General features: G+C 38.6%; 1 protein-coding gene across 6 annotated transcripts in view; it reads left to right on the top strand.

The window, feature by feature from the left end:
• Positions 1-27,196, top strand: part of arhgap46b (Rho GTPase activating protein 46b) — a 158,746-nt gene that overhangs the window by 93,544 nt on the left and 38,006 nt on the right. For 4 of the 6 annotated variants that reach the window (XM_087306683.1, XM_087306685.1, XM_087306684.2 and 1 more), the window contains one exon: positions 16,538-17,822. In XM_087306683.1, the coding sequence (XP_087162809.1) occupies positions 16,538-17,822 (1,285 nt within the window). Of the gene's footprint in view, positions 1-13,994; positions 14,222-16,537; positions 18,900-22,846; positions 25,021-27,196 lie in introns of those variants that run through there. The other 2 variants (XM_087306688.2, XM_087306686.1) reach the window with 2 other exon arrangements.

The following is a 27,196-nucleotide window of genomic DNA, read 5'->3' as shown; positions in this document are numbered from 1 at the left end:
GTGACTAGGATGGCCAAAGACATGATATTTTTCCCTCACCAAACATGACTGATTTCTGTAAAAATCTTGGGTAATTCTAGTTCAAATAGGTCTTTTGCAGTATTTGTGATTATTAGGATGTAGTTTAACAGATGATTCAGCGGGGAAAATGGCTTTCTGCCATTTGTCCAAATGATCAACTTGAAGTCAAGTTATTATCTGTTGCTCTTACAACTGGGATGGATGACAAGACTTTTGTCAGGTAGCCTGTTGTATCTTACAGAAAAGCCCAAACACTTTCAACCTGAAACATGAAAAGATGTCATTTCTCTTTTAGTTATAAGCACAAATCTATTTAGTATCTCTTTAGTATTTTATGTTTTTAGTTGTGACTCTATGATGTTGACCAACTTAACAAAAAATGAACCAGAAAGAATTGTTTTAAAGTGGACCTATTATGCCAATATAGCGCCTTTTTAGACTACTCCAGCTGCTGTAGTCCGATTCGCTTTGCATTATGTCATGTGGAGGGAAAATATTTATTGAGAGCGCTTTACTAACAATTTGAAACAGAGAGAGAGAGAGAGAGAGAGAGAGAGAGAGAGAGAGAGAGAGAGAGAGAGAGAGAGAGAGAGAAAGGAAAAAACATTACCTGAGGGATCGTTGGTAATATTCCTGGAAAATGACCATGTCGCAGTTTAGCTAAATTAATTAACGCCTCCTCCTGAAGTGACTTGTGATGCACCTTAAACATTTGCAATGCATTAAAACATAGTTTTTTTTAGCCGCATTCATTCTCAAAATGTATAGTTTGTCTAAAGGGATGTATACAAACTATGGTATACTATGACCAGGGATACATTGAGCCAACACAGTCGTCCCTCCATTATAAAAAGTTACATTTTGTGTCTGCTGGTTTGTTTATTTGCGGGATTTCCATTGGCGTTTTCCCGCACTTTAAATCTGACCAATCGAAAAGCAGTTTAGGAAATACATTGAAAACATCTGGCCAGTGACTGATGTGAATTTTGTCACATGGCTGCATTTTGGCTCTGTTCAACTGGTTCGGACCAAAGCAATCAGTGTGGTGTGAAAAGTACACAAAACGGCAGAAAGATGCTACAATGTATCATTTGTTGCCCTTGATCCAGACCACATGAACCGAGCCACAGATGTGAAAGCACCTTAAGCTACTTAATACTATCATTATTTCTTTTTTTTAAAGGAGATATGAAACTAACATGTTGCTGTGATCTTAATAGGAGTTTTGTTCAAAAAGATGAAATATTAACAAACATAATAAATAGATATAACTAGAATGCACTTTTAGATGTTTGCTTTAAGTCTGTCGTTCTGAAGTAATATGAGGAAGGTTATTGAGTTCATAGAAGTCCTCTCACTCAGGACCCACGTGTTTAAGTGGCCTGTGTTTATGCCCGTCTGAATACTTGCCATAGTTTCCTCTTCAGTGGCACACAGCCATGATTAATAGAGTACACGTCTTTACCATGGTGCCCATTCCTCTTGAAACAGAAATGAACTCAATATTATTAGCCTTCATGTAAAATGTTAATTGTTTTTTTTTAAACAATTCACAAATCATGTTTAAGAGCAAGGACATTTTTTACAGTATTACCTATAATAAGTTTTTTTTCTTTTTTTGGAAAAGTATATATATATTTGTATAAACCTCTTCAGCTGCTTCAGAACGCAGCAGCAGAAGTAGTCTTTAATGAACCTAAAAGAGCACATGTCACTCCGCTACTCACCCGTTTGCAGTGGCTGCCAGTTGCTGCTCGAATCAAATTCAAAACTCTGATGTTTGCTTACAAAGCAACCTCTGGCTTTGCTCCTTCTTATCTGCTCTCACTTCTGCAGAGGTATGTGCCCTCCAGAAACTTGCGTTCAGTGAATGAACGTCGCCTAGTAGTTCCATCCCTAAGAGGGAAGAAATCACTTTCCCGAACCCTCCCGAACTTAAGCATGTATTCATTCATTTATGTATTTATTTATTTAAATTAGTAATATTTTAAGTAATATTATGTGTTTATTTATTTATTCATAGCATTTATTTATTTATTTTTAGCATTTATTTATTTATTTAAATTATTAATTTAAATTATTGATTTTGATTTATTCATTTTTTTAAAAAATTGTTATGTGTTTGTTTATTTATTTATTTATTTATTTAAATAAATAAGTAATGTATTTTAAGTATTATTTGTTTATTTATTTATTTTAGCATTTATTCATTCAATCATTTATTTATTTAAATTATTAATGTATTTTAAATATCATTATTTGTTTGTTTCTTTCTTAGTTTCTTTGTTTCTTTCTTTTTTCTTTTTTCTTTAAATTATCAACATATTTGAATTATTATTTGATAGTTTGGTTGTTTGTTTGTTTTATAGCATCACTGTTTTTAGCACCTTTAAAGTTTTTCTCGATTGGCTAAAGAACAAACTGTTCTTTAATAACTTGCTTATTTAACCTAACTTGCCTAAAAAACTAATTACCTAGTTTAAATAAGCAAAATAATAGTATTCTGCATAATAGTTTGTAAAATATGTACTCTCTTTAAGGCAAAGACTAACAAAATTGGTAATTATTTAGTTATTAAAATTGTTATGTTTATAAATGTGTTAAAAAAAACTTATCTTAGGAAACATTCAACTTTATAACCCTAGAAAAATATTTCTTTTTTGGTGTCATGAGCACAAGGATGCAGATCTAATTGACGATGGGTTGTGCCAGACTTTGAACACATTTACGCTCTAATCTGTTTGTCCTGTGTCACATCACTCATGGCCTCATTCAGAAAGTAGGCCATTATCAGGAAAGCACTGCTGTGTCACTCTCACACTGACGCACTTACCGCCATGTATTTGCTGTCCCTGAATTTATATTATTATTGTTGTGTTGCATGAGCCTAGTTTATACTGACAGCAACTTTACTTCTGGAGGTCATCGAGTTGTGTTAGATTGTTATCATTTCGATAAATCAAATAGATGCTGTGTCTCTCTGGTTAAACAAACAGAGCAATGTTTTGATAGCAGGACAGTGTTTAGTTTGGAAGAATCAGTCCCCCAGCCTAAGTCTTAGCATGTTAATGGAATATGAGACGGTATTTTAACATTTAACAAATAAATTAAACTACACACTTCACTCTGACATGTTTGATGGCATGTTTGATACTGTACATTTGGCTCCTCAATAAGTAAACACTAACACTATATATAGTGAGTAGAGTATACTCGCTGACTTGGTGTATTTTAGGTTTTAATTGAAGTTATTAAAAACGCCACTGATGTGGACAGAGAAATATATAGATGCAGTAACAGCAGGGTAGTAGCTAACAGTCAATCAAACTATGACCTCTACCTGATTTGCCGGTTTGTGAAGCAAATAAGAGACTATTGGCTATTACAGAACCTTAAAGGACACCTATTTTACCCCTTTTTCAAGATTTAAGACAAGTCTTTTGTGTCTCCTGAATGTGTCTGTAAAGTTTCAGCTCAAAACAGCCATCAGATTATTTCTTATACCTTTCAGAATAGAGACTTTTCTGCTCTGAGCATCTTGTAGCTTTTTTCGTGGCCTGTGCCTTTATTGCTAGTTCTGCCCACCAGGCCCGCGCCGAGACCGTCCGAAGGGCATGTGCAGGATAAATTTTTTGAAGAGCGGGGGGGTGGAGGGTTGTTGCGCGCGTACTGAAGAGCAGTGTTGTCGTGCGCGTTCTGATCAGCTTTGTTGTCGCGCGCGTATTCAGACCGGTGTTGTCGCGCGCCTACTGAAGAGCGGGACCGAGGGTGTGCCGCGTCGCGGGGGCACTTTTGATCATTTTGGAAGGGCACTTTCTATCCAAGACTAAAAAGGGAATGTGCACTGCACAGGTTGAGCCCTATGTGTGCACGTGCCTGCTGCCTGCCCACCATGCCTATCAGAGTGTGTCTTAATCTCCACTTCGGCTGCGTCAGATAAACAGCACAGTGACAGGCATGAAGGCAGCAGCTCTCACGTAATGTTTGTGCGAAATACTACTGTAAGAAATTTCCCAATGGCCTCTTTTCACAAAACTGTTATGACACGTGTAATAGTCGTCATAATCTTAAATATTTAGATTTTTTTTAAAAACGTATAAACATTTATGTACTTATCTATGAATTATATCATCTTTGTGTCAAATTACAAAAAAAAAAAAAAAAACGAACTGCCGCAAATGCAAGGTGTTTGTAATGCAGCGTCTATGAGGCTGAGAGTGAATTTGATGTTATTCTCACCTCTGGCTACCGTTATAAAGTCTCGATAATACCATCAAGTTTTTCTTTTATTATTACAAATAGGGTTGTAAAAAAAATTGTTGTATTTTCCCATTCACTGCGCTGAAAGTTTACCCAACAATGACACCTTCCACTGACGAGAAGGAATTGTGAAAAGGGTCTATGATTATTTGATGTGGAGTTAATTCAAGCCTTTCTGCAATGATGAGTCACACACATTGTTGTTACAAAGTTCATGCACACACACAGACACACACACACAGCGTGCGCATTTAACTTTGCACTGTTTTTGCATGGCAAATGAAACAGGATACACTTTAACATCCACTGCTGTATGGATATCTGTTATGCAGCTGTGGTGATGAATCATGTTGCGATTTTACAGTCTTTACTTTATTACAAACATGCACTGTTTCAAAAACATTTTAAACTTGTAAAACTCGTTCTTGATCCCATTTTATGGGGATTGATGATCACAGAGAGCTCAACAGATCTTTTAAAGCCAGTTGCTTTGCGCACGTCCTGTCTTGTTAAGATGATTATACGCATTACTAAGGAGAATGACTACTACATTACTATTGCTACGTTAATACACAGCTCTCAATCAATTTGTTAGGCAGGGAAACCGCACTCCTACGTCACATTGTGTTGGGCCTCAAAATTAAAGGAATTTAGAGCCTATTTTAACTTCAGGAAATAAAAAAAAAAGACTTATTGTGTTTATATCACCCCAATATGATTGTGGACACACTATACCTACACACAGTTCTGTCCAAACAGCTTACAAAAGATGATTTTCATCATAGGTGCCCTTTAATACAGCAGAGGAAAAAAAGTATTCAACATGGCATGTTTTTTTTCCCCTCTCTCTCTGGGATATATATATACTAAAGGAGCTGTTGACATGAAATTGAACCAGATTTTGGTAAAAACCCAAACAATACAAGCATAAAAAAATAAAAAATTTTAAATCAGAATTTTCTTTTTTGTAATACCAATGTTATGACAAACAGAGAAAGCACTGAGCTACTGAAACATATTTAATGCTTTATATAAAGGGCTTTTTTGGTGATGGCGGTTTAAAGATGCCTCTCATGTGGAGAATAAAGTCACATGCATTGCTCAGGTGTGAGTCTTTCACAGACTTCAAAAGAGTGTAAAAATCTTGATGGTTCTGTGGGTCTCGTCTATCAAATCTGATCTCCATTTTGGATTTACTATTGGATTCAAGTCAGGTGAGCCATTTCACAGCTTGATTTTCTTTCTCTGAAAGCATTTGAGTTTCCTTGGCTGTGTTTTGGATCATTGTCTTGCTGAAATGATCACTCTGGTTTCATCTTTCTCCTGCTGTTAAATGAAGACTGAAGACTGAAGGAGCTGATATTAATTACACTTGATGAAGGATTGGTTAATTTAACTGATTAGGACAGAGGGTTGCTGAAGAACTACTGAGAGACTTCAGCTGCAGTCTGGGCTTTCACTGCCTTTCTACACCTCCCTTTCTTCATGTGTTCAAAACTTTTTCCCTGCATTTCATTTTATTATGCATAACTTAATTTATGAACTAATTAGTTTTGTTTTCTTTGCATATGTGAATTTCTTTGGTTGTTACCAATATCAGGTGAAAATTTCAAGTCAACAGCACCTTTAGAAATAGGTTTTCTGAGAAGAAAGTAAGTAAAATACTTATTTCCCCCACTATATGTGCAATATAATAACTGTAATTGCGAAAAGAACAAATTACTAGACACTAGGAGTACAATAAAGGCATTTATATTTGACAACCACCTCTGTCAGTAAAGTTTCTGTGTCAGTTCGTGCTATGCTAAAAATTGCAGCTATTAAGCACACTGTTTTCTGTAAACAAAGAACCGAAAGCCTTACAATAGCCAGCTTGTTTTTGTTTCTGAAATGTTTCATCAATCTCACAGTCGAGAAAAAGTCTTCTCCTCGTTTCGCTCTGTCACTGTTCCTAACACGCTAATTAAAACACCCTGACTGCTAACCCAATTTGACTCTCCATGACTAAATTGAGTTAGCTCACGTTTCAAATGGATCTCAACTTTGTTTTTCCCTTCCTTCAAATTTGCCGGCTCCAACCATATTTTTCCTTTCATATGTTGTTGAGGCAGCAACACAGATGACAGAGAGCTCTGTATGTGAAACTAAACACCGCCTCCGCTAAACTGATTCTCCCACAGACACGTGTTGATCCGCGACTGTTATGGCGCACGTTTGTCAAATGTAGTGAACGCTCTGGGACGGATAAGGGTGTGTGAGTGCTGCCATATGGGATCTGAAGTATTTTGAGCTCATGTTCTCCACATCAGGTCAATAAGGTCTACCTTGAGGTCAGGGGTCAAAAGCTTTGACCTTATGAAGCGAGCTGAAGAAAAGAGAGTGATATCGCCTCGTGTTCGGCCACACACACGCTCTGTCATTCTCATGTTTAAAGGCTGCCCTGATTCAGTGTTTTGGTCCTCACAAAAACGTGCGTTTACACACTTCCAAAAACAAGCACATGCATAGTTTTATGACTTTGTGTTCACAACATACCCATAACAGTGAATGCTGAAGTCTCTTCAGATTCCATGCTTGACTTTCCCATGACAAATCCCTTTAGGACAACCCACCCCCATACTCTCTCTCTCTCTCTCTCTCTCTCTCTCTCTCTGTATTGGTGTCTCGCTCATTCTTGTTCGCCTTCCCAAATAGATCTGCGGTAAGAGTTTGTGTGCAGCTTGTTTGGGAACTGTGTGTTTGGGTGGGTGTGTGTGATGCTGTGTGCTCCGTTAGCTCTGAAATGCAGTAACACAATGACACCTACACTGATTTCACCACAACACAGCTGCATCTGTCTGTCTTTCTGCTCTTTTATCTGTGCTTCTTGAATATAGCTAGTTATACAATAGTTTGATACAGTCTAACGGGAAAACTGTAGGTAAGTTTACATAACGGTGATGCATTTAAAAGTTGTTCTTTGCATTTTTGAAAAGTCTAAAGTGTTTCATCGATGATTCAAAATGATCGCTATTAACAAAAATGATTAATTATGCTGTATTTTGCATGCCAGGCCTGTAGATGGCATTTCATTTTGTAAATAAATACTTTGCACCAGAGCACATATGGTGCTGGAGTCCACCATTCTTGTTTTGGTTGTCAAATATAGAGTGGAGGAACTATGACATCAATTTGTATCCAAGAACATTGCATTCTAGCAATTCTATCAGAAAGACCAGGGAGATAATTATGATACTAAATAACATTTATTGATGAGTATTATTTGACAAGAGTATCATGAAACAGGATTTCTTTGGCAGAGGCCCCTTCCATAGCTTGGTTTGGAAGCTTTTGGATCCAGCTACATCTGCTGAGAACGAAGGCAGTGCACAGACAAGCAAAGTCAGTATACATTTTGGTTTGCTGGAACATTCAATCACTTAATGGTGTAAATTGTGAATTCTAGTATTTTTGAGTTGATTCTAGTATTAGTTTGCGTATTCTTCCTCCACCTATCTTACTCAGACAGTCAGACAACATGAACTTGGATGGACTCTGTTGTTGTATATCCATGGGTGAAAGTAATAATTGTATGTGTGAACCAGTGGTTTCAATGCACTTGTGAGGGGGAGATGTTGAAACCCAATAAAATACACTGAATTTTTTTATAAGAGAAAACAGGGTTACAGCAAGAGAGAAGGAAGGAGGGAGAGATGTAGTTTGAAGAACAAAGGCACATGTGACTGTCTTGCCCCTCACACCCACCCTCTGACTGATCTGTGTGTGCTTGTTCATTCGCTCAGAGCTCCACTGAGAGGTTAAACTCTAATATCACTCACTCTCGGTTGACTCGACACATATTAAAACTGTTCTTTAATAAAACCAATGAAACCAAGCATTTCATCATAAAAACAATGCTCTCTATAAAGACTGAAATTCTACTAAAAAAACTTTGGTTGTTCATTTTTAGGAGGGTATGAAACACAACATAGTTTTGTTTTTAACCATGAGTTGTCCAGTGGCTTCATTTGATCTGTTATGAATGACCAACGCTTCGAAGCATAGTAAAATCTCAAATGTATTTGTGCAGTAGTGCTTTAACATGAAGCATTCAAGAATTAGTTGGTTAAAGCTCTCCAGTTAGCCCTTGATGGTAAAAACTGTAAATACATCATGAACACAAACATCTTTCTTATTGACATTCAAACAATTGACATTAGAAACCCTGTATTCTGACTACATTTTGGATAAATTGCATACAAACATACATAAAACTTTCTTCAGTAGATTTAGACATGTAGACTTGATAACGTCAATCCACTGAAGTTCAAACAATGCATCAAAATATGGAAGAAATGTGATTTTAAGTGACATAGAAGAGAGCATGGTTTAGAGCTATAACCGGGCCATAAAAATTAGGCTCGATGGGGCCCGAACCCTACAGAATTCGGCCCGAGCCCGACAGGTACATTTTGATTCACAGCTTTTTAAAAGCCTGAACCTGTTTACCGTACATACCGTACATACCGTTTAACATAATTTGTTCGTATTCTAAATCATGACGGGTATTTGGCAATAACGAAATTAAGATTAAGGATGTGAAAGATTTGTTTCGCCACTTCCAACATTGAATCCACTGTAAACGGCTTTAGCGCAGTCCTGGGCTCAGAATGACTATTCATTTACCATCTGCGCAAGCCAAGCCCGGCCTGACTAGACCCTGTCTAAAATGATAGAAATCAAACGTGAACCCACCTGAACCCGTCGGGTCCCACCGGATCCCGTCGGGTTCGGGCAAAGATCTTCAGCTCTAGCATGGTTATTGGTCTGAGTTTTTCAGAAACTGTGTTTTTCAAACACAACAATCTCTATGGTTTATATTGATTTTAAAAAAAATCTGTAGAGCAGTAGTTTTGTAAGAACAGAAAACTGAGGTTGAAATTCACTCAGGCTCTCAATTTCCTCTGTTATATTTGGATTGTAGGGTCACCATTTGGTGTAAATCAGTGGTTTCCAACCTTTTTATCACCACAGACCAGTGAACACTTGACAATTTTCCCGGGGGGCGGGGGTGTTAGGTTGCTAGGCGACCATTAATCTTTTTTTTCAGATGATGAAAAACTGTCACTCTAATACCAGTTTTATTTATGGACAAAATTACAAAGCACTACATTGTTTGTCTAAGATAGTCAATCTACCGAATTGTGTATATTCCTTACAAGACGAACCGTCTTCTTGTCACGTGACTCGCGGTGCGCTTCTCGTGGCATTCATTCTGAGTGCGTCTGGTAGGTGCGAGCATGTGACGCCACTTGCATGTGCACCTCCATTAGAAATAACGAATATGAGCAAACTCCTAAAAAGCCGCTGCCATTTGTGATCTCCAGCAGTTCATCTTCTTAGACAGACTAGGTTAACCAACTAAGGTTGCAAGTTTCATCATTACAAACGTAGTTTGTTGATTTGGCATTTTCCAAATCCATCTTTACAACCAACATTAGCAACCTGCGTTGCAAACTACATCCTTAAGGCTCGTACACACCATTAATCGTCAGCATTTTACGAGATGTTTTTTCGGATTCAAACCCAAGCGATTTTGACTGGCGTCAAGCAGAAGAGTATGCAAAATCCCTCCTTGAGGTTAGATGGCGCTACACAACTTTAAGCTTTAAAGAGGAAGTTCACACGCTTGTTGTTAAAGTTATTGGTGACTCAAACAAGCATGGATGGTTCAAGTAACAGCTCCAGCTTTAGCGATGAAGAAATGATGATTGTTCACCAGAGCAATAAGCAGCTCCACGTTCATATCGCCTGTGGGCATTTTCTTCAATGTGCACTCGCATTGACAGTTTTGCACTTGAGTGCTGTTCACTGTAACTTCAGCAGCTCAGTGCACGGAAACAAAAGTGGCAATCTGATTGGAAGAGAAGGTTTTGACGTGGCGTGCCAAAACAAAAAAAACGAGCATGAGGTTTTTTTTTTAAATGCCGCTTTTGCGCCTGGCGTTTTGCACGTTGGTGTGCACAATCACATTGGCGCCCTTTATTTAGTCACGAGTCGTTAAACCCGAGCAAAAAGCGTCCTGGTGTGCACAGGCCTTCAGAGCTGTAGTTAAAATCATAGTTCCTGGTAGTGTTCTATTCCCTGTTATCCACCCTATGCTCTATTCGTTTTGAATGTTCCAACATTTAAACTTGAAATAACACTACATTGTTATTTTCCCAAATGATGCATCATACTATGATAGTTCAGCCACGAGTTATGTCGTTGTTTGGAAAACGCACTCCAGGTTGATGTAATACCATGGATTTTGGATGCTAAAATGGGCATTATTAAAATACAATAGTCTCCTAAGTATTTTTGCTGAACATGTACACTCCATGAATGTGAGCCCATCTTGTAATGACTACTTTCAGCAGGATTAATCACTGTGTCACAAATCTTGAACCATTAAAACTGGTTCCATGAACCTGACAGGGAGTTCCATAAACTCAAATAGCCTCACAGTACCCAGATCTTAATCCAATAAAGCACCTCTGGCATGTGCTAGACAGGGAATCATGGATATGTAGCTAATAAATGTATTGCAAATGTGTAAAGCTGTCAGTATGTAAATATGGACCAAAATGTTGGCAGTTTGAACATCAAAAGGGCTCCACCCTGCTGCTAGCATGAAGCCTCTGATCAAGTGGCCAAGGAAAGTAGTGAAGAGTCTCATATATTTAAAGTAGGTACTGCACCAGCTTAGCAATTGAGATTAAGGAAAGTAGATGTTTAGTTATATTAGTCATCCTTGCAATTACAGGTGAGCTTGATTCTGAGTGGTCAGGTTTATTCCAGACAGTCAAAGATGGAAATAGCAGTTCCTTTATTTGTTTTCTCTATCTCTGTAGTGCACCGGTGCACGTATAATCATGTAGCCAGCGTTTCTCTATCCTAGTCCTCACAATCATGTCTCTTAAATCAGTTTGTTAGAAGAGTGCTTTAAGGAAAATCTCAGATAGACATGTTCCCTTCATAGTGTTCACTGCTCTCTTTCATTGGATTTGCATAGAAGTCACATCTTGCACATGTTATCCTTTGAATTCAACACACTTTCGAACTTGAATCATGGCAGAATATCCTGTGATGTCCACTTTGCAGGACACTTACAGTTGGCTGGAACAAATATATAACGCGGTAAGATAAACATACAAAATATGCATAGCGGGAGGTCATGAGGACCATGATTGAGGACTCCTGATGTAGTTCATCATTGTAGTTTTGGTTCTTAAGGACTGACCTATGACTGAGCATATCATATGTATTTGTAAGATCTCCCTGTTTGCACTGATTCCTGTAGCTTGTATTTTTCTCTCTGTTACTCTCAGTGTGAACGCTGCACTGGTATTTCCTGTTTATGCTGTAGAAGAAACGCCCTTTGAACTTATCCAGCATGCACTCCCTCAGGACACCCCCGTTCTGCTCTCAGACCCCCTGTCCAGTCTCTCTCAGCATCTCTTTGTGTTCAGTGCAAATAACACAAAAAGCGTGGCCTGCACTCGCCAAGAGGTTTGGGGTCTTTTGTGGAGGGACTTGTGTGTTTGTGAATGAGTGTGTGTGGGAACCTCAACACCTGGGCATCACAGGCGCTTTTCCCCCCATCTGAAGATAAATGAGCTAGTGTATTCAGTAGTGATTAGTCACAACTGCATGACGAAAACTAGGAGAGCCCTGAGAACAAATACACCTGATCGAAGCATCCCATTAGTACAGGGAAATTAATTTGAATAACTCTGAGGTTACAATGTACACTTTTAACCCAGATTTTCACATGACGAGGGGTTTTGTGAAATCAACAAGTTTCCAAACTCAGAAGCAAATGAGTGGCAATTAAGCAGAAGACACTTTTAGAGAATCGCCAACATGTTGCTAATGCCCATAAAATACTTAGTGTTCTTGGAGTTAAAAAACACATTAGTGATGACCTAAAGCCAATGAAAGAGAAAGATACAGGTGTTTTGGCAGAAGCTGTAGACCAATATCAAGGAACATGAATTTGTTTCTGAGAAAGGCTCCTTCATGGTTCATTTAAACCCAAAAAATGTAGGAAAGTTTGTTGAGACTTTGGCTGGAGCATCCATGTCTTTTTGATGGTCCATCTGAGCTGTACTACAACTGGATACCATATCCAGTCTCAAGCAAGAACTTGTGTGTAATCTTACATTATTTCCTTACCAGTACTCTGGTGTGTTTGGTTGTAAAACATAGTTTGTGGACCAGACAGTTCATTATAGTATGGAAAGCTCCTGTTGACAATTGGAAATCGTGGCCAGATTTGATCGGAATCGAATGTTACCTCCTGATCAGGACTCAAATATAGATGTATATTTTATATATATATATATATATATATATATATATATATATATATATATATATATATATATATATATATATATATATATTCTATTTTTTTTTTTTACCACATCCTTAGTTATCCAGTGAATGTCACAGAGATATCCTTTGTTGCAGAGATGCTATTGGTAAAATGCTGGCAAAGTTGAACACAGAAGCAGCTTGAAGCAAAAAGCGCGAGTATGCCTGTGGTCTGGAGGTATTATAAAGTTGCAGGCAACAACATTTCCATAGCAACTTGTGAGATATGTAAACTTGGGATTGCCTGCCGGGTATTTTAAGTTGAGGTGCTATTTGTTTTTAAAGTACACTATTGCACTAAAGTCTACAAGTAAAGAATTTATTACTTGATTGTTCAAGCTCACAGAAGCACTCTGTTTATTAACAGAGAAGTTAAATGTTAAAATTAGGTGAAATAAATCAAAATAAGGAACATCCTGGATCTGTTTCTTTAATCTTCTTTATTCTTTTTATGTATTATAGAAGTATCGGATCAGGTTTTGGTATCGGTAGATACTCAAAATCAAATGACTCAGACTCAAAGGCAAAAAAAAACCTGATCGGGATATCCTTATTGACAATCGCTAAAGCGAACACAACCGCAACTGAATGCTACCCCAAATAGTCATCCAGTGTGAAAACAACTTTGAAAATCATGCAGCTGAACTCGAGAAAATATGAAGTCCTTTAGTTTCAAGAACAAAATAATACATTTTTAGGCTTTACAATCCCACATTATCCTAATATGTATTCCAGCAATCTTTCTCAACTGAGACAGAGAAGAATGATGTGTTCTGTATTTGGTGTCGAGATTATTTACAGAACTTTGACATGGTATTTATTCGACACGGCAAACAGATTGCTGACATTTGGCCGTGAGAGCATAGACACAATTGGTGGGAAAAGCCACAGCAGGCAAAGAAACAGAAAGAGAAGTTTGCACTTCCTAAAAAGATACCGATCAACAGAGAGACAGCCACTTCAATGAAACAAAGACTATGTTTTTATAAACGAGGACACGAACTTGAGGAATGGAGAGCAGTGAAGTGCTTCTTTAGTTAATACAGACCTCACGGGGAGTTGAACTGTATTGTTTAACACACAGAGAGTCTGATCTGATCAAGTCGAGTGGCCGAAGAATGGTCCAGGGGAGTGGCATTCCAAGCTTATGTGTGCAAGTGTGTGTGTGTTACGATGGCAAGACTTGCATTCCTGCTACTGTAACCCAGAGGAGGGCCAAAAGTAGCCGCCTTTTTCCTCCCTCCCTCTCTCTCTCCTTGTCCTTCTCACCCTCCCTTTCTCCTTTCCTCCCTCGCTCTCTTGCTCTGCCTCTCTGTACCAGTCTGTAATTAAAAGATCGCAGGGTGACGGTAAGAATTTGAGCTGAAGTTGATAACCTGCAGGATTACGGAAAGAGCTTGATTAGCTAAGAATAGACATTTCGAGCGACAGTCACTTGTTTCTTTTCCTCGATTTGACTCTTCTGCGTTTCTAGCTGAGGTTGATTCTCGCTCTACAATTCCAGATTTGCAGATCTCAGTGCCTTCTTTGGGTATGCCAGGGGGTGAGTATCTCTGCCAACCGCATGCTTCGACACATGCTATGCATCACTGTCTTAGGTGTGTTTAGTTGGTCATGTGCAACAGGTGTATCTTGACTGACACAGTCTCATGTGTCGAGAATATAATTGACCATAGGTGATGTTGTCGACAAGTCAGGGCATCTAAGTAGTGCTTAAATAAAAAGGATAGTAGTTCTTTAAGTGATCCGTTAGTAATTGAGCTGTCTATACATGTGTCAGATTGGTCACTAAGATGTGATTGAAATTATGCACTCCTATGTTGACGGCATTTCATTTTGTCCGGGTTTGCTGTGGGAAAGAAACTGGTCTGGCTTTGTTCAGATTAGTGTGTACACAGTCTATCACAATAATCTGGATTAGCGGTCTAAGGTCTGAAGGTGGTTTACACTGTAGATCAGCCTATGCCCAAAGATCAGCTAAAGTTGTTGACGTTCTTGTGTGCTTCATGGGGGATGTTAATAATAGTTGCATAATGTGGTGATTGTGTGTGTGCATACAGGCACATGTTGTTTGCAGAAGTCCACAGTGGGGTTCAATGGGGTGCTGCAAAATGTTGAGGGTTTCATTGCATTTTATGTACATTTAACATTCATTTATGCATGTGTGATGGTACATGAGGGGTTTATGTGTTTAACAATTGTATACATGGAACTAATTGTTTGCATGTTTACATCACGCATAATGCATTATAATTTGCATAACAGTTTTTCAGCTAGTGCAGGTAAGAGATAAGGGAAGGTAATTGCTGTAGAGGTTTTAATAATATTGTTTCATTATTTTATGAATGTTACATACTAACTTACCTATTTACTCATAAGGCCGTTAATATCGAAGTAGATATTTAGCCGTACCATGTTAATGTTTTGTAACATCTAGATTTTATGAGGTGCGATGTTAGCCCACTGCTCAACCCACAACCTGGAGGACCAGGATATACACACATACACTACGGACAATTAAGCTTACCCAATTCACCTATAGCGCATGTCTTTGGTCTTGTGGGGGAAACCGGAGCACCAGGAGAAAACCCACACAAACACAGGGAGAATATGCAAACTCCATGCAGAAATGCCAACTGCGAACCAGCGACCTTCTTGCTGTGAGGTGACTGTGCTAACCACTGTCCCACCGTGTCGTCCTCTATGATGCTGTAACATTTTGAAAGCGTCACCATAGCAGTCCATTGTGGATTCCTGTTTTCCCACTTTGCTAGAACACACTGTCTGTTCAACCTTTCCTGTTGTGTTTCTCAAACACACTCCACTGCAGTGGCCTGGATAGTGAGTGTGTGTTTTCGTGTATGCCTGTGCATTGTTTGTGCTTTGATCGAAAAAGTTGCAAGCAGCTCTTTTGTACGAAAACAATTTCCTTAAACTAATAAATATTAATACTGCTCTTTTTTTTACTGAAGGCAAAATGCATTATGTAATCGTCTTTGTTTTTAATTGCATGTTTGAGCTAATCTGAGAAAGAAAATAAGAAAAGCACTACCAGCTTTGGCATGCAAGAGTGCATTCCTCTCTGTTAGATATGGATAGATTTACAGTGAGGCTCATGTTTAGCTCTCAAATACCCACAGGATATTGCTGATATTTTGCTCCACTGCTGGAATGTTAGTAATATGATAACGTTATAAATTAAATGAATCATAAAATTGTCTTTTTTTTATGCATGTTGAAATGTGGTTTGGTTGTATGGTTCAATTTAAATGACACGACTTTAACAAATGTCTCTATGTGACTTTTTTTTCTAAGAGGAGTGTCCAAGCCTAATTCTTGTAGACCACTACCTTACAAAGCCCCCACTCTCAATAAACAAACCTAAATCAGCTAATAAAGGTTTTTAGACTGACTTGATAGAATCTTTTATGCAAGTGTGCTAGTTAAAGTTAAACTCTGCAGGACGTTGGCTTTCCAGGACTGAATACTCAGCATGCCAGTGTTTGCAGGGTTTAGCTTAATTAAATACATCTCAACAAGCTAATTAATGTCTTTAGGATTGCTAGAAAGCAACAAGTAGGTGATTTTGATTGCAGGACATTGGATCTTGAAGACTAGAGTTGAGATAGAAATGATATGTAGAGAATTGAAGTTGAAAACTTCAACTCAAGTCCATTATTCCTATGGTCTTGGTTTGTTGTAGACTCAAATTAGCTAGTCTCATCCGTAAAACTACAGTAGAGCATCCCAAATTAACCACAAACAAGGTTATATTTCAGTTTGACTAAAGCAAATAAAGCAGCTGCCTATGTGAACAATAGAGAAAGTGTTGACAGTATCCTCCTTCTGTGTGTTTCAGGGATGCTGCTCAAAGATGGCAGCCTGCTCCTGGGTCCAAGGCTGCCATGTTGGTGAAAGTTAACAGCTTTGGAAGAAATCAGTCTCTGGGTCCAGCTTCTGCCCTCCACCTACTTCACCTCAACCCCACCAACAACGGCACTTCATTCAAACCAGGTTACACGGGACAACTCACTAAAATGGCAGCTCCAGGAGACTCCAAGCAAGGTTACCACCTTAAAAAGGGGGATGCCAACTTCTGTCTGGTTTTACCCTCTTCTATCTCTTCCTCTGGCCACCAGCGCTCTGGTGCAGGTACACCTCGCCCCTCTTCCCCTCAGTATGGGGCTACACCCTCAGCACCCATCTATGATGAACCTCCAGCACTGGATGCCCCCATTTATGATGAACCTCCAGTGGAAATGGAAGTAGAAGGGGCACACCACTTACATCGAGGTCCCTACTCCACCAGCCTACCAAGGGGAACCCAGCCTCCTAAACTACTTCAGTTCCCTCATAACAAACACATCTGCAGCTCCTCAGCTAGTGAGTACAGTCCGGCTGGTCGGGAGTGCATCAAACATATGGTAAATGTGGATGCAACAGCATCCAAGCACCAGCCCCAGATATCTAATGCAATTGAGGGTACTTCAAGTTCAACCAGCCCTCAAATTCAACCTCAGTCTCCAGTCTCTGCACAGATCAAGAAAGAAGTGTCTTTAGAGAAGAAGCAATCATGGAGGCTGTTGGAGCCTCGCCACAGCCGTCAAAGCAGCCTCGCCTCCCAGGAGTACCCAGGCCCTGCTGCCGTCACATATCAGGACTCAGGATATTCCACCGGGCCATCTCCAAGTCTCCGGAGGAAGAACCGACGTCGTGCTGCTCTAGGCACTGGATCGGGTCGGCCCGGATCTGTGGGCAGCAGTGGGGAATTGAGTGCATTGAATGAGAAGCTGATGGCAGAAATGAGGGCAGTGGTGAACCGTTCCAATGCACATCATGGAAGCAAGGCCAGTCTGGACACTGAGATGGGCTCGGAAGCCTCTGGAAGTACTGCACGCTCGCCTGTCAGTTCATTAAAAATCGGTGCAAGAGGGGGTGGATCAAGGGAGGACGTGACATCAAGCAACCGATCACTGTGTAGGGCCGGGGCGAGCAACCACGGTGATGTGATGCTGTCACCATTGGTGACAGATGGGCTTGGAAGCCGACAAAAGAGGACTTATGAGAAAGTGGATTCGCTTGAGAAAAGTGGAACATCACAGACCAGCTTGTCTTCTCCAGAACCACCCAGGTCTTCTTCACAGGTACTAGCACTTTTCAAAGCTGTTCTCTTGCTTCAATATGCTAGTCATAATGTTATGGTCAGTCCAGACCATAATCTGGAATCTGGCTTTTTTCTGTATTCCTTTTCTTTTATTACCCTTCTCTTTTTCATTACTCCTCATGTTCAATAGTCCCACTGTGTTTTACGGAGTTCCTCTGAGGGGGGAAGCAAAACAGCGCTTCTCATCCGGTCGTTGTAGAAACTATGCAGGAGATGGCGAGGCTTGGGGTTTCCTGAGCTGGCGAGGGTGTGAATGTTACATTCTAAAGAGATTTAATTTGTCCGTCTCTGTGTGTGTGTGCTGTGTGGTTAGATAAGGAGGATTGTAGAAAGGCAGGTTGTTGTTTTCTAATCGTAATATATAAAGAAAATGTAGTTATGAGTCATGAGTTGAGTGAGGAATGGATTGATCCACAGAGAGATGTAAGGAGCCAAAAGTAAACCTGAAACATGTTTGTTTATTTTGGCTGTTTATGTGTGCGATATATATATGGGAATCGGGCACAAGTAGGTCAGTGCAGAGCTTGAGAATCAAGCTACAGTACTTTTTTCAGGCCATGGTCATGGATTCCTATATTTAAAAGGGTGTAGAGTTTTTATATGTGGATGAATGCATATTTGTCATGATAAAGGCAGATAACTTTGTATCAAAATATCCTCCTTTTTTAAGAGATCATGAAAAAAAAAGCTACTAAAGTAGCATCAATATGTACAATATAAAATACAGATGAACGTAGAATTCCCAGTTCTTCCCAGTGATTATGTGCTGTATCTTTATTAGGGGTGTTCATTTCCGGGATTTTTGGATTCGACTCTGATTGTTAACTCCTAATGTAGAATTAACTTCGGAAATGACTCCATTTATATTCACTTAAAATAGCGCAAGGATTAAATATGCTGTAACATATCGCACTTTATACATGCAGTTCTCCTTTGGTTTGAAAAAATCAGCAGTTTAAATCATCTGCGGCCAAAATAAAATAGTTATCAGCTTATACTTTTTACAGCATATTTTAATTGGCTAGTTTATATAATTTAGAAAATGGCGTAGTAATCGGTGGCCCAATGGGTAGCACAATTGCCTCACAGCAAGAAGGTCACTGGTTCGAGCCTCAGCTGGGTCAGTTTGCATGTTCTCCCCGTGTTCGCGTGGGTTTCCTCTGGGTGCTCTGGTTTCTCCCACAAGTCCAAAGACATGCGCTATAGGTGAATTGGGTAGGCTAAATTGTCCTTAGTGTACGTGTGTGAATGAGAGTGTATGGGTGTCTCCCAGTGATGGGTTGCAGCTGGAAGGGCATCCGCTGTGTAAAGCATATGCTAGATAAGTTGGGGTTCATTCGGCTGTGTCGGCCCCTGTGAGTAAAGGGACTAAGCCGAAAAGAAAATGAATGAATGAATGAATGTTTAATGGAAAGATGTGTAGCAGTTCATTAACAAATAAAAAACACCCCAATTGAGCCCAAACAACAATTTTAAAAAATCATAAAACTCCTAAATATCTTCTGTAATCTGGTGAAGCTGACAGTCATGCATGCCCCAAGTCTGCGGTTGTTAATCGCTGTATATTTTTGTAATGACAACAGATGCTCCAACCAATCAATAAATCAAATAGATAGATTGTCAATTTGATTTAATGATCAATTAAATAGTAAACCCCCTGCACAAAGTGTTTAACTTAAATAACTCATAACAAACCTAAAATAATAAGTAAAAAAGCAGTGTGATATACTGTGCCTCGAAGCATATCATATTGCTCTCGCTCCAGCAAATGTGTTTTTTATTGTACTTTTAAATAGCCTATTACTTTTAAACATCACTGTTTGTTTGTGCAATTTTTTCATTGTAATTAAATGAGGGTGTGTTAATGGGACCGCATATGCCGGAAGAAAAGGAGTGAGTCAAACCTGTTTTTGAACACTTAGCCTTGGCTTTATTTTTATTTAACAATCCTCTTTTTGAAACAAATTTCGTTTTGGTTTGATTCGTATTTTAATGTATGTTTTGTAGTTATTTGCAGAATAAACAAGAAGAATAGCCGAAATATTACAGGTGAAATTAAGTGTGTCCAGGGCCAAAAAACAGAAACAAAACAAAACACGACCACATGTATTGTCAGATTTTGTCAATAAATAAATGGCTACTTTTGTCATTATGATGCAGTGTTTTTAATGTATATGTTTATTTAGACTATTTGTGAAATAGGCATAGGTTAAACCTTTTTTTGAGCATATAGTAGCAACCAGTAACATAACATCGTAATTTTACCTGCAATGTGTATGTAAGATGTCGATTTGCTCTAAATTCACACACATATGCTATATTTCATTTAAAACTCAGCAAACTTGACATCACAAGCAGATTATCTTAAAAACCAAATTGCAAAAAGTGAAATTGAAAGCAAACTTCATTTGCAGCACTATTTATAATAGAGTACTCAAATTCAAAAGCAAAAAGTAGAAAATGGTTGAGCCTTCATTCAAAGCGGGTGCCTTCGGTACTCATGTTCGAGAATAAGCATTATAACTGTAGCATGCAATTGCTTCATTCAAGAGGGTTTAAAAAAACAGACTTCCTGTTCTCTTTTAGAGTTGAGTCCCCATGCCTAATCTTTATGTTAACTTAAAATTGTATTGTAGTCAACTTTGAATATCAGTCTCTAGTACTCTTAATTAGGGCTGCATGATTCTGGCTAAAATGTGAATCACAATTTTTTTTGCTTAAAATCAAGATCATGATTATTTCTCACGATTCTGTAAATGTTAATTAAAGGGTAATATGATTAGCCTATTATTATTGTTAATTCTCAAACATATGGTAAAACAACAATAATAATGTTCGGCCTGTTTGTAGGTCTACTGTTGCTTTAAATGCTCAATTTTCTATAGTCATTATGGTGGACTTGAACAGACTTTCAATATGTCCTGTGTGTTAATTCACAGTAAAATAATGACATCAGAATACAACTATTTATAATCATTAAGTTGATTTATTATGTTTGAGACTTGTGCTTGTCATTTGTCATTGACAACATTATTAGACCATTTGTTTTCACTGGTAAAATTTGAATTTTGTCATTATCAGATTCCTTCTTGCATTATATTCAACATTATATATGGGCTCGGGTTGTTATACTGACACAGTAAACATTTATTTTCATCTACAACACTTTGTGTTCGCTATTATAGAAAAAAACACATCAAATGATTGTCGTAATCATAACTGTAAAATGCGATATGATCATTTAAATGATGTGCGCACAGTTTCACTTTCACTTCCGAGTGCGGCTCATGGCTGCCGTCACTGTGAGAAAAAAACACATATGCAAATCAAATCTCCCGCACGGCCCTCAAACAACCACTCTGTGCAACAAACTGAACTTTATTTACAACTTCATTACCTTCATTACTATGTAGGTTGTGTTCACTAAAGTAGGCATCATAGACGGGCATGTGCACATTCTCGGCAATGTTGCCAGATTGTAAAAAATGACATAGGCGGGTAGTGTAAAATTGGGCGGTTTTGTAAATGCATGACTGCCAGCCCTGTTCTTCATTTTTAAACCTGTTATGATCTTCCAAAGAGGTGCCATAGCCCCCGTTCTCCTCATACAAAGGCTTACAACAGTTGTGATCTCCAACAGATTGTTGGCCGGTTATTTTTAGTTTTCAACGGGTTTTAGGCTGGAAACAGTCAGCTACTGTACATCTGGCTACACTGGTTCTCGGAAGTAAACAAACAGCTGGCAGTCAGCTCATGTGTGTATTACGTGAAGACAGAAATGACTTTTTTGGATGAATTATACCTTATAAATACAGTATCTGTAACTTTTAATGCCATTTGCAGTTGTCAATGTTTTTGTGAAGACTTGTGCGACTGCCTTGCTTCCCTCCTGACCTTGAAAATATGATTGCCTGAATCGTAGAAAAAGCTGAATTAAGATCGTGTGTAGGGTCGAATCTAGATTGTGATCTTTTTTCCATTAATCGTGCAGCCCTACTCTTAATGTTTCTGTTTGTTTTAAGAAACATTTTGTAAACGTTTTAATATAGGATTCTGCCTTGAGGATGAGAATCTCTGACAAATATTTGTTCTGAAACAACTAGATATTATTAATTTTCAATAATCATGAGAAGCAGTGACTGCAGTTGAAATCAAGAAGGAAAGCGATGTGTAGCCGATTTTGGATTGAGGTTCTGCATTTGTTAGCATTCGCAGGCATATTATGAAGTCATTCCCATAAGAGTACTGGAAAAACTGGAACATAAATGAACCTTTAGTCTGGGGTCCACCAGAAACAACCTGTCTGTTTTAAAACATAACAGAAATACAAGCCCAGCTATTTGAAGAATAATTGAGAAAGCAAAACAGAGGCTCAGAGTCTGCTCATTCACTCAGCCAGGTGTTGAGGTTGTACAAGAACAGTCAGCTCTTACAGCTCACTGTGATTTGGCACGTTTGGGTAATGTGTTTCGATGTATCTGCTGACAGATCCATTTGTCATTAGTGTAGGTCTCCACATGTGGTTTGGCTTCTCCAGGGGAGCACGAGTAGTTAAAATCATGTATCTTAATACACTAAGAAAACTTTGTCATCAATCAAATTATCATAAACAATTTAAAAGCTCCAGTTTAGCTTAATGTCCTTTTTCTTACACAGGCCTATGTTCATGTTTTGTTAACGGATGATAATTCTTTATAGTTTGTTTGAATTTACTAAAATACAAATTTACTTACTCCAAGGGCTATTTTTATTGAAGTCGATATTTAGTCGCACCATGTTGGTGTTTCGTAACATCTAGTTTTTATGAGGTGGGTTGTTAGCACTCAACCCCCAATCTGGAAGACCAGGACATACACACATACACTATGGACAATTTAGCGTACCTAAAGCACATGTCCTTGGACTGTGGGGGAAACACAGGGAGAACATGCAAACTCCACACAGAAAATGTCAACTGACTCAGTTGGGACTCGAACCAGCGACCTTCTTGCTGTGAGGCGACAGTGCTACCCACTGTGCCACCATGTTGCCCAAAATACCTCTTTACCTACAGTATTTAGCCACTTCAGTCCTCTTGCCCTGATTTTCTCCTTGCCATTACATGGCTCATTAACATAATCAGAATTACCATCTGATTAAACTGGAACAATATGGTAAATGTAAAAGCCGACTTGAGAGGTTGGAAACACTGACTCAATGACTCGGTTCAAAGCAAGCTTATTACGTCTTAATGGAGGCAGAACCCCACTAATGTCCAGATGCATGGAGAAACATTCCATTCTTACAATTTAATATGACCACATTGTTAAATCTGTATCATTCAGGGCACCGTGTCACATTGACGTAATGCCAGCGGTTGCCAAGGAATGAAAGCAAATCCTTATGTTATGGGAATATATTGCAAAGTTAATGTTAAGCCACTGCATATACAGATGACATCATGCGCACAACCTGTCATCTCACATTGACCTTTTTTTGTAGCTATAATGTTCAGCATGATGGTGTCTGGTTGTTTTGCATGCTTTACCTATACTTAAACATCTCACATTCCTCAAGTAAACCTTAAATGTTTTTATATATAATGACAGTCATTTTGGGCCTATACTGTGTCCAAACCAATATGAGATGTAAGATGTTACACAATTGCATTCAAAGCATTCCATCGGCGGACATGAAATTTACTTTTTTTTTATTAAAGTTCCTATTATGGGTTTTTGAAAATGACCTTCCAAGTAAATGAAATGATACAGTTGAGTTTTAAACTTGAAAGTGCACCGTCTAAAACGATTGATTCTTCAACGAAACAGTCAACTCAGAGTCGAATAAACGGATCGTGTTGGGTTCGGATCTTTTGCTTGAATGCATCGACTGCGATTCATCAACAGATATGACATGCCGGGTCTGGTAAAACGTGAACGCGCCTTTCCCTTCAGATACTAGCAAAATACAGGAGATCACAGGACTGATCATGACACGAAGATGGCGATCACTGACAGATGGAGATTCGGCTGTGGGGAATAAAGGGTTAAAGTTCACAACAACACAGTATAGCCGACCTAGTGCTATGTTTGCTCCTGTCATTTTTCAGATTTTTGATACAATAACCTATGCTGTAGCGCGGGATTTGCCGGCCGTTTGCTATTAAAGGAAGAAGCAGCAGAGACTATTATGTATGGGACTTCATCAGACTTTGACAGGGATTTTGTCAGTAACAGTTACAGTTTATATGAATCGGTTTCTCCAGATCATAACATATACGTGTTATTAAAATTGTTGCCTCGTTTTCTGTAGTTTGCAAAATATGTATTTAATTGTGTGTTATAACTTGTAATCGTTCCGTGTGGCTTGTAATCACTTGTCTAATAGATCAGTGCTTGTACTGTATCTCCCAGGTTAATACTTCATGTGGCTATTCACATACTGCATTCAAAACCACGTCGAAATTGCGTTGCGTGCTTCTTCCTTCACTGATTTAAATGCGTTTCTGAACTTGCAATCCTCTGCTGTTTTTCTTTGCTATGGCCACCATCAGCTGTTCGTTACACGTGCTGCGGTCAATTTTTAAAAGAGTTTATGTTTTGCCACTGTGTGGATTAATACTGAATGTGTGTCATTGTTATTACTTGGTGTGAGATTTAAGAGTAGAGTAATATGATGGTGTTTTACATTGCTTTAATGCATTCTTGCATTGGGATCTCATACTCTCTGCTACTTCAAAGGCATGGTGGGCGCTTCTCTCTGTCTCGCACTGAACGCAGTCGATCAATCACAACAGACTGGGTCATTGGCTCAATCAGCGCAGATTAGCTTTGCGCTAAGGGTGGGTTTGGATCAAATGAATCTCTGAACGAATCATATAGGAGTCGTTGGGACAATTAGGTAAAAATAAATGCATATTATAAGACAATGAAAGTGTTTTTGACCTTGCATGCATATCAGCCTGTCGTTGGAGACCCCCAAAACCAAAATATGACCTTTTTTATAATGCAAAATAGGGGCTCTTTAATGGTTATACTATAGAGCTGTTGAACGCTGACTTTAGATTTGCTGATAGACATTCTAATGTGTTTTAATGTTCTTAGACGTTACTAAAGTAGTTCCAAGCAGGTCTTGACTGCACTATGCCAAATTACTTTCAAAGTCAAAAATCAAACAAAGCAGAAAGCTTTGAATAAGACAAAAAAAAAAGGACAAAAACTGAAAAATGTCTTGAAATACAACATCTGTCTTGTTATGTGTGGTAACCAGTCTAAATAGGTAATAATCAACAGATGTGTTAAAGCAGGGTTGTCAGTCATTGATTGAATCAGTCACAGGCAGAGTGCAGTGGGAGAGTGTGCAAGTAAATGACAAGTGAAGCGTTCGCCGTTGTGATATTTTTTAAAACAAGAGGGGTGATCAAAAGCATCTGACCGTAAAATCAGAGGGATAAAGAAGTAGGAAGTTTCTGGAACTACGTGATATCATTGATATCATTCAAGTTTTTAAAACTAATTATTTTTTATTATTTTTATGATTTATAAATCCATTCAAGATTTTTTCAAATTAAATCATCACTTGCTTTTGTTCATATCTTGGACAGTTTAACCTATTAAAGTTTATAAAATATTAATGACAAGAGAACAAGGGTTGCTGTACAAATATATTGTTTATTATGCCAAGAATAAAAGCAAAAAAATGTACACTTACTAAAAAATACAGATGCTTTTTTTATTATTTTATTTAGCCAACTCCACAATTCACACATTCCTGTCTGGTTAGTTTCTGTCCTCTACTTATATGCTAAAAGGCAATAATGGTCCATAAAAATAACATTCCTGACCGTCATCACCAATAAAGCCTAGAAAAACAGGGCATCAGTATATAGTATTATAAATTTTTTATTTATGTAATTGTGTACTTGGGTCTCCACTTTTGACATGACCTGTATTGGCTTTAACAAACTTATCCCTCAGGTTTTTCCAAACTTTTTAACAAAAACAAAACTGTAACAATTGGCAATGGCACAGTAGCTAGTGCTGTTGCCTCACAGCAAGAAGGTCGCTGAGTTGCTGGTTCAAACCTCGGCTCAGTTGGTATTTCTGTGTGGAGTTTGCATGTTCTCCCTGCGTTCGCTTGGGTTTCCTCTGGGTGCTCTGGTTTCCCCCCACTGTTTAAAGACATGCAGTACAGGTGAATTGGGTAGGCTAAATTGTCCATAGTGTATGAGTGTGTGTGTGTGTGTGTGTGTGTATGTTTCCCAGAGATGGGTTGCGGCTGGAAGGGCATCCGCTGCATAAAAACATGCTGGATAAGTTGGCAGTTCATTTCGCTGTGGCGACCCCGGATTAATAAAGGGACTGAGCCGACAAGAAAATGAATTAATGAATAATTATTGGTCATCTAGTTATCCCTTGGACTCATGGACAGATCATAAAGATGTATGTACAGTTGTTTTAGACAAAATCTCAGACAAAATGATTAATATTCAACTCAAATCAAGCGCGGCGCCACGTAAACTGTTCGCTTATGTCTTAAAAAAGTTAGTTCACTCCGCCAGCCGACATCATGTCACAAGCACCGAAAGCAGCCCTCCACAAACACAGCGATGATGTCACATTTGTTGTGCGCACTCAAGCAAACTAGCGAATGCGTCAACTATAAAACAGGCTTTAGCTACCTCTTTGCAAATATATTTGAGCATATTTGTGACTTGGTTAATCCCAATTAACTCGAATTAACATGTTGAGAAGCACATGTTGGTGTCTTCGAGATCACACAGATGAATAAAGACTCTGTCAACTGTCACTGAGTTGTTATGGCTATTACTAATATTTGACGAAAGTACATTTATTTTGAACTGTGATCAAAACTCACTGCAACAACCTTTGGATTACTTGAAGCCAATAAGAAGCAACAATTTTCAATGGCTATGAAATAAGCAGAACAATTTCTTTTGGTGCATTGTTTTTTGGAAAGTAATGTATACCCCAGATAGCATATGAATGTGGGCCACTCAGTTATGTAAAACTGGTGGTCTTCCTTCGGCCCAGACAAAATAAATGTGAGCCTGGTGTGCCCCACCTGTACATGGCAAAAGGGGGCCAAAGATTCAAATTCATAAATGGGCCATTTAAGGCAAAGATTTGGCACTTATGGCAAAATGTAATCTGAATGTGAGCCTAATGTGACCCATGTGGAAAATGGTAGATTTGACCCAAATGACTAAGGATAAATGTGGGCCGCAATTGGCAAAAATGTGGCATAGTCATTTAAGGGTAATCTGGGTTTAAACCCAAAGTGGCTCACATGTGTAGGTGCAAATGTGGCCCAGTTATCTTAAGACATATGTGGGCCAATTTTGGTGAATATTTG

Source organism: Danio rerio, chromosome 23, assembly GCF_052040795.2.
Source record: "Danio rerio strain M-AB ecotype USA chromosome 23, GRCz13ab, whole genome shotgun sequence".
NCBI lineage: Eukaryota > Metazoa > Chordata > Actinopteri > Cypriniformes > Danionidae > Danio > Danio rerio.
This window is presented reverse-complemented; position numbering and strand designations above follow the sequence as displayed.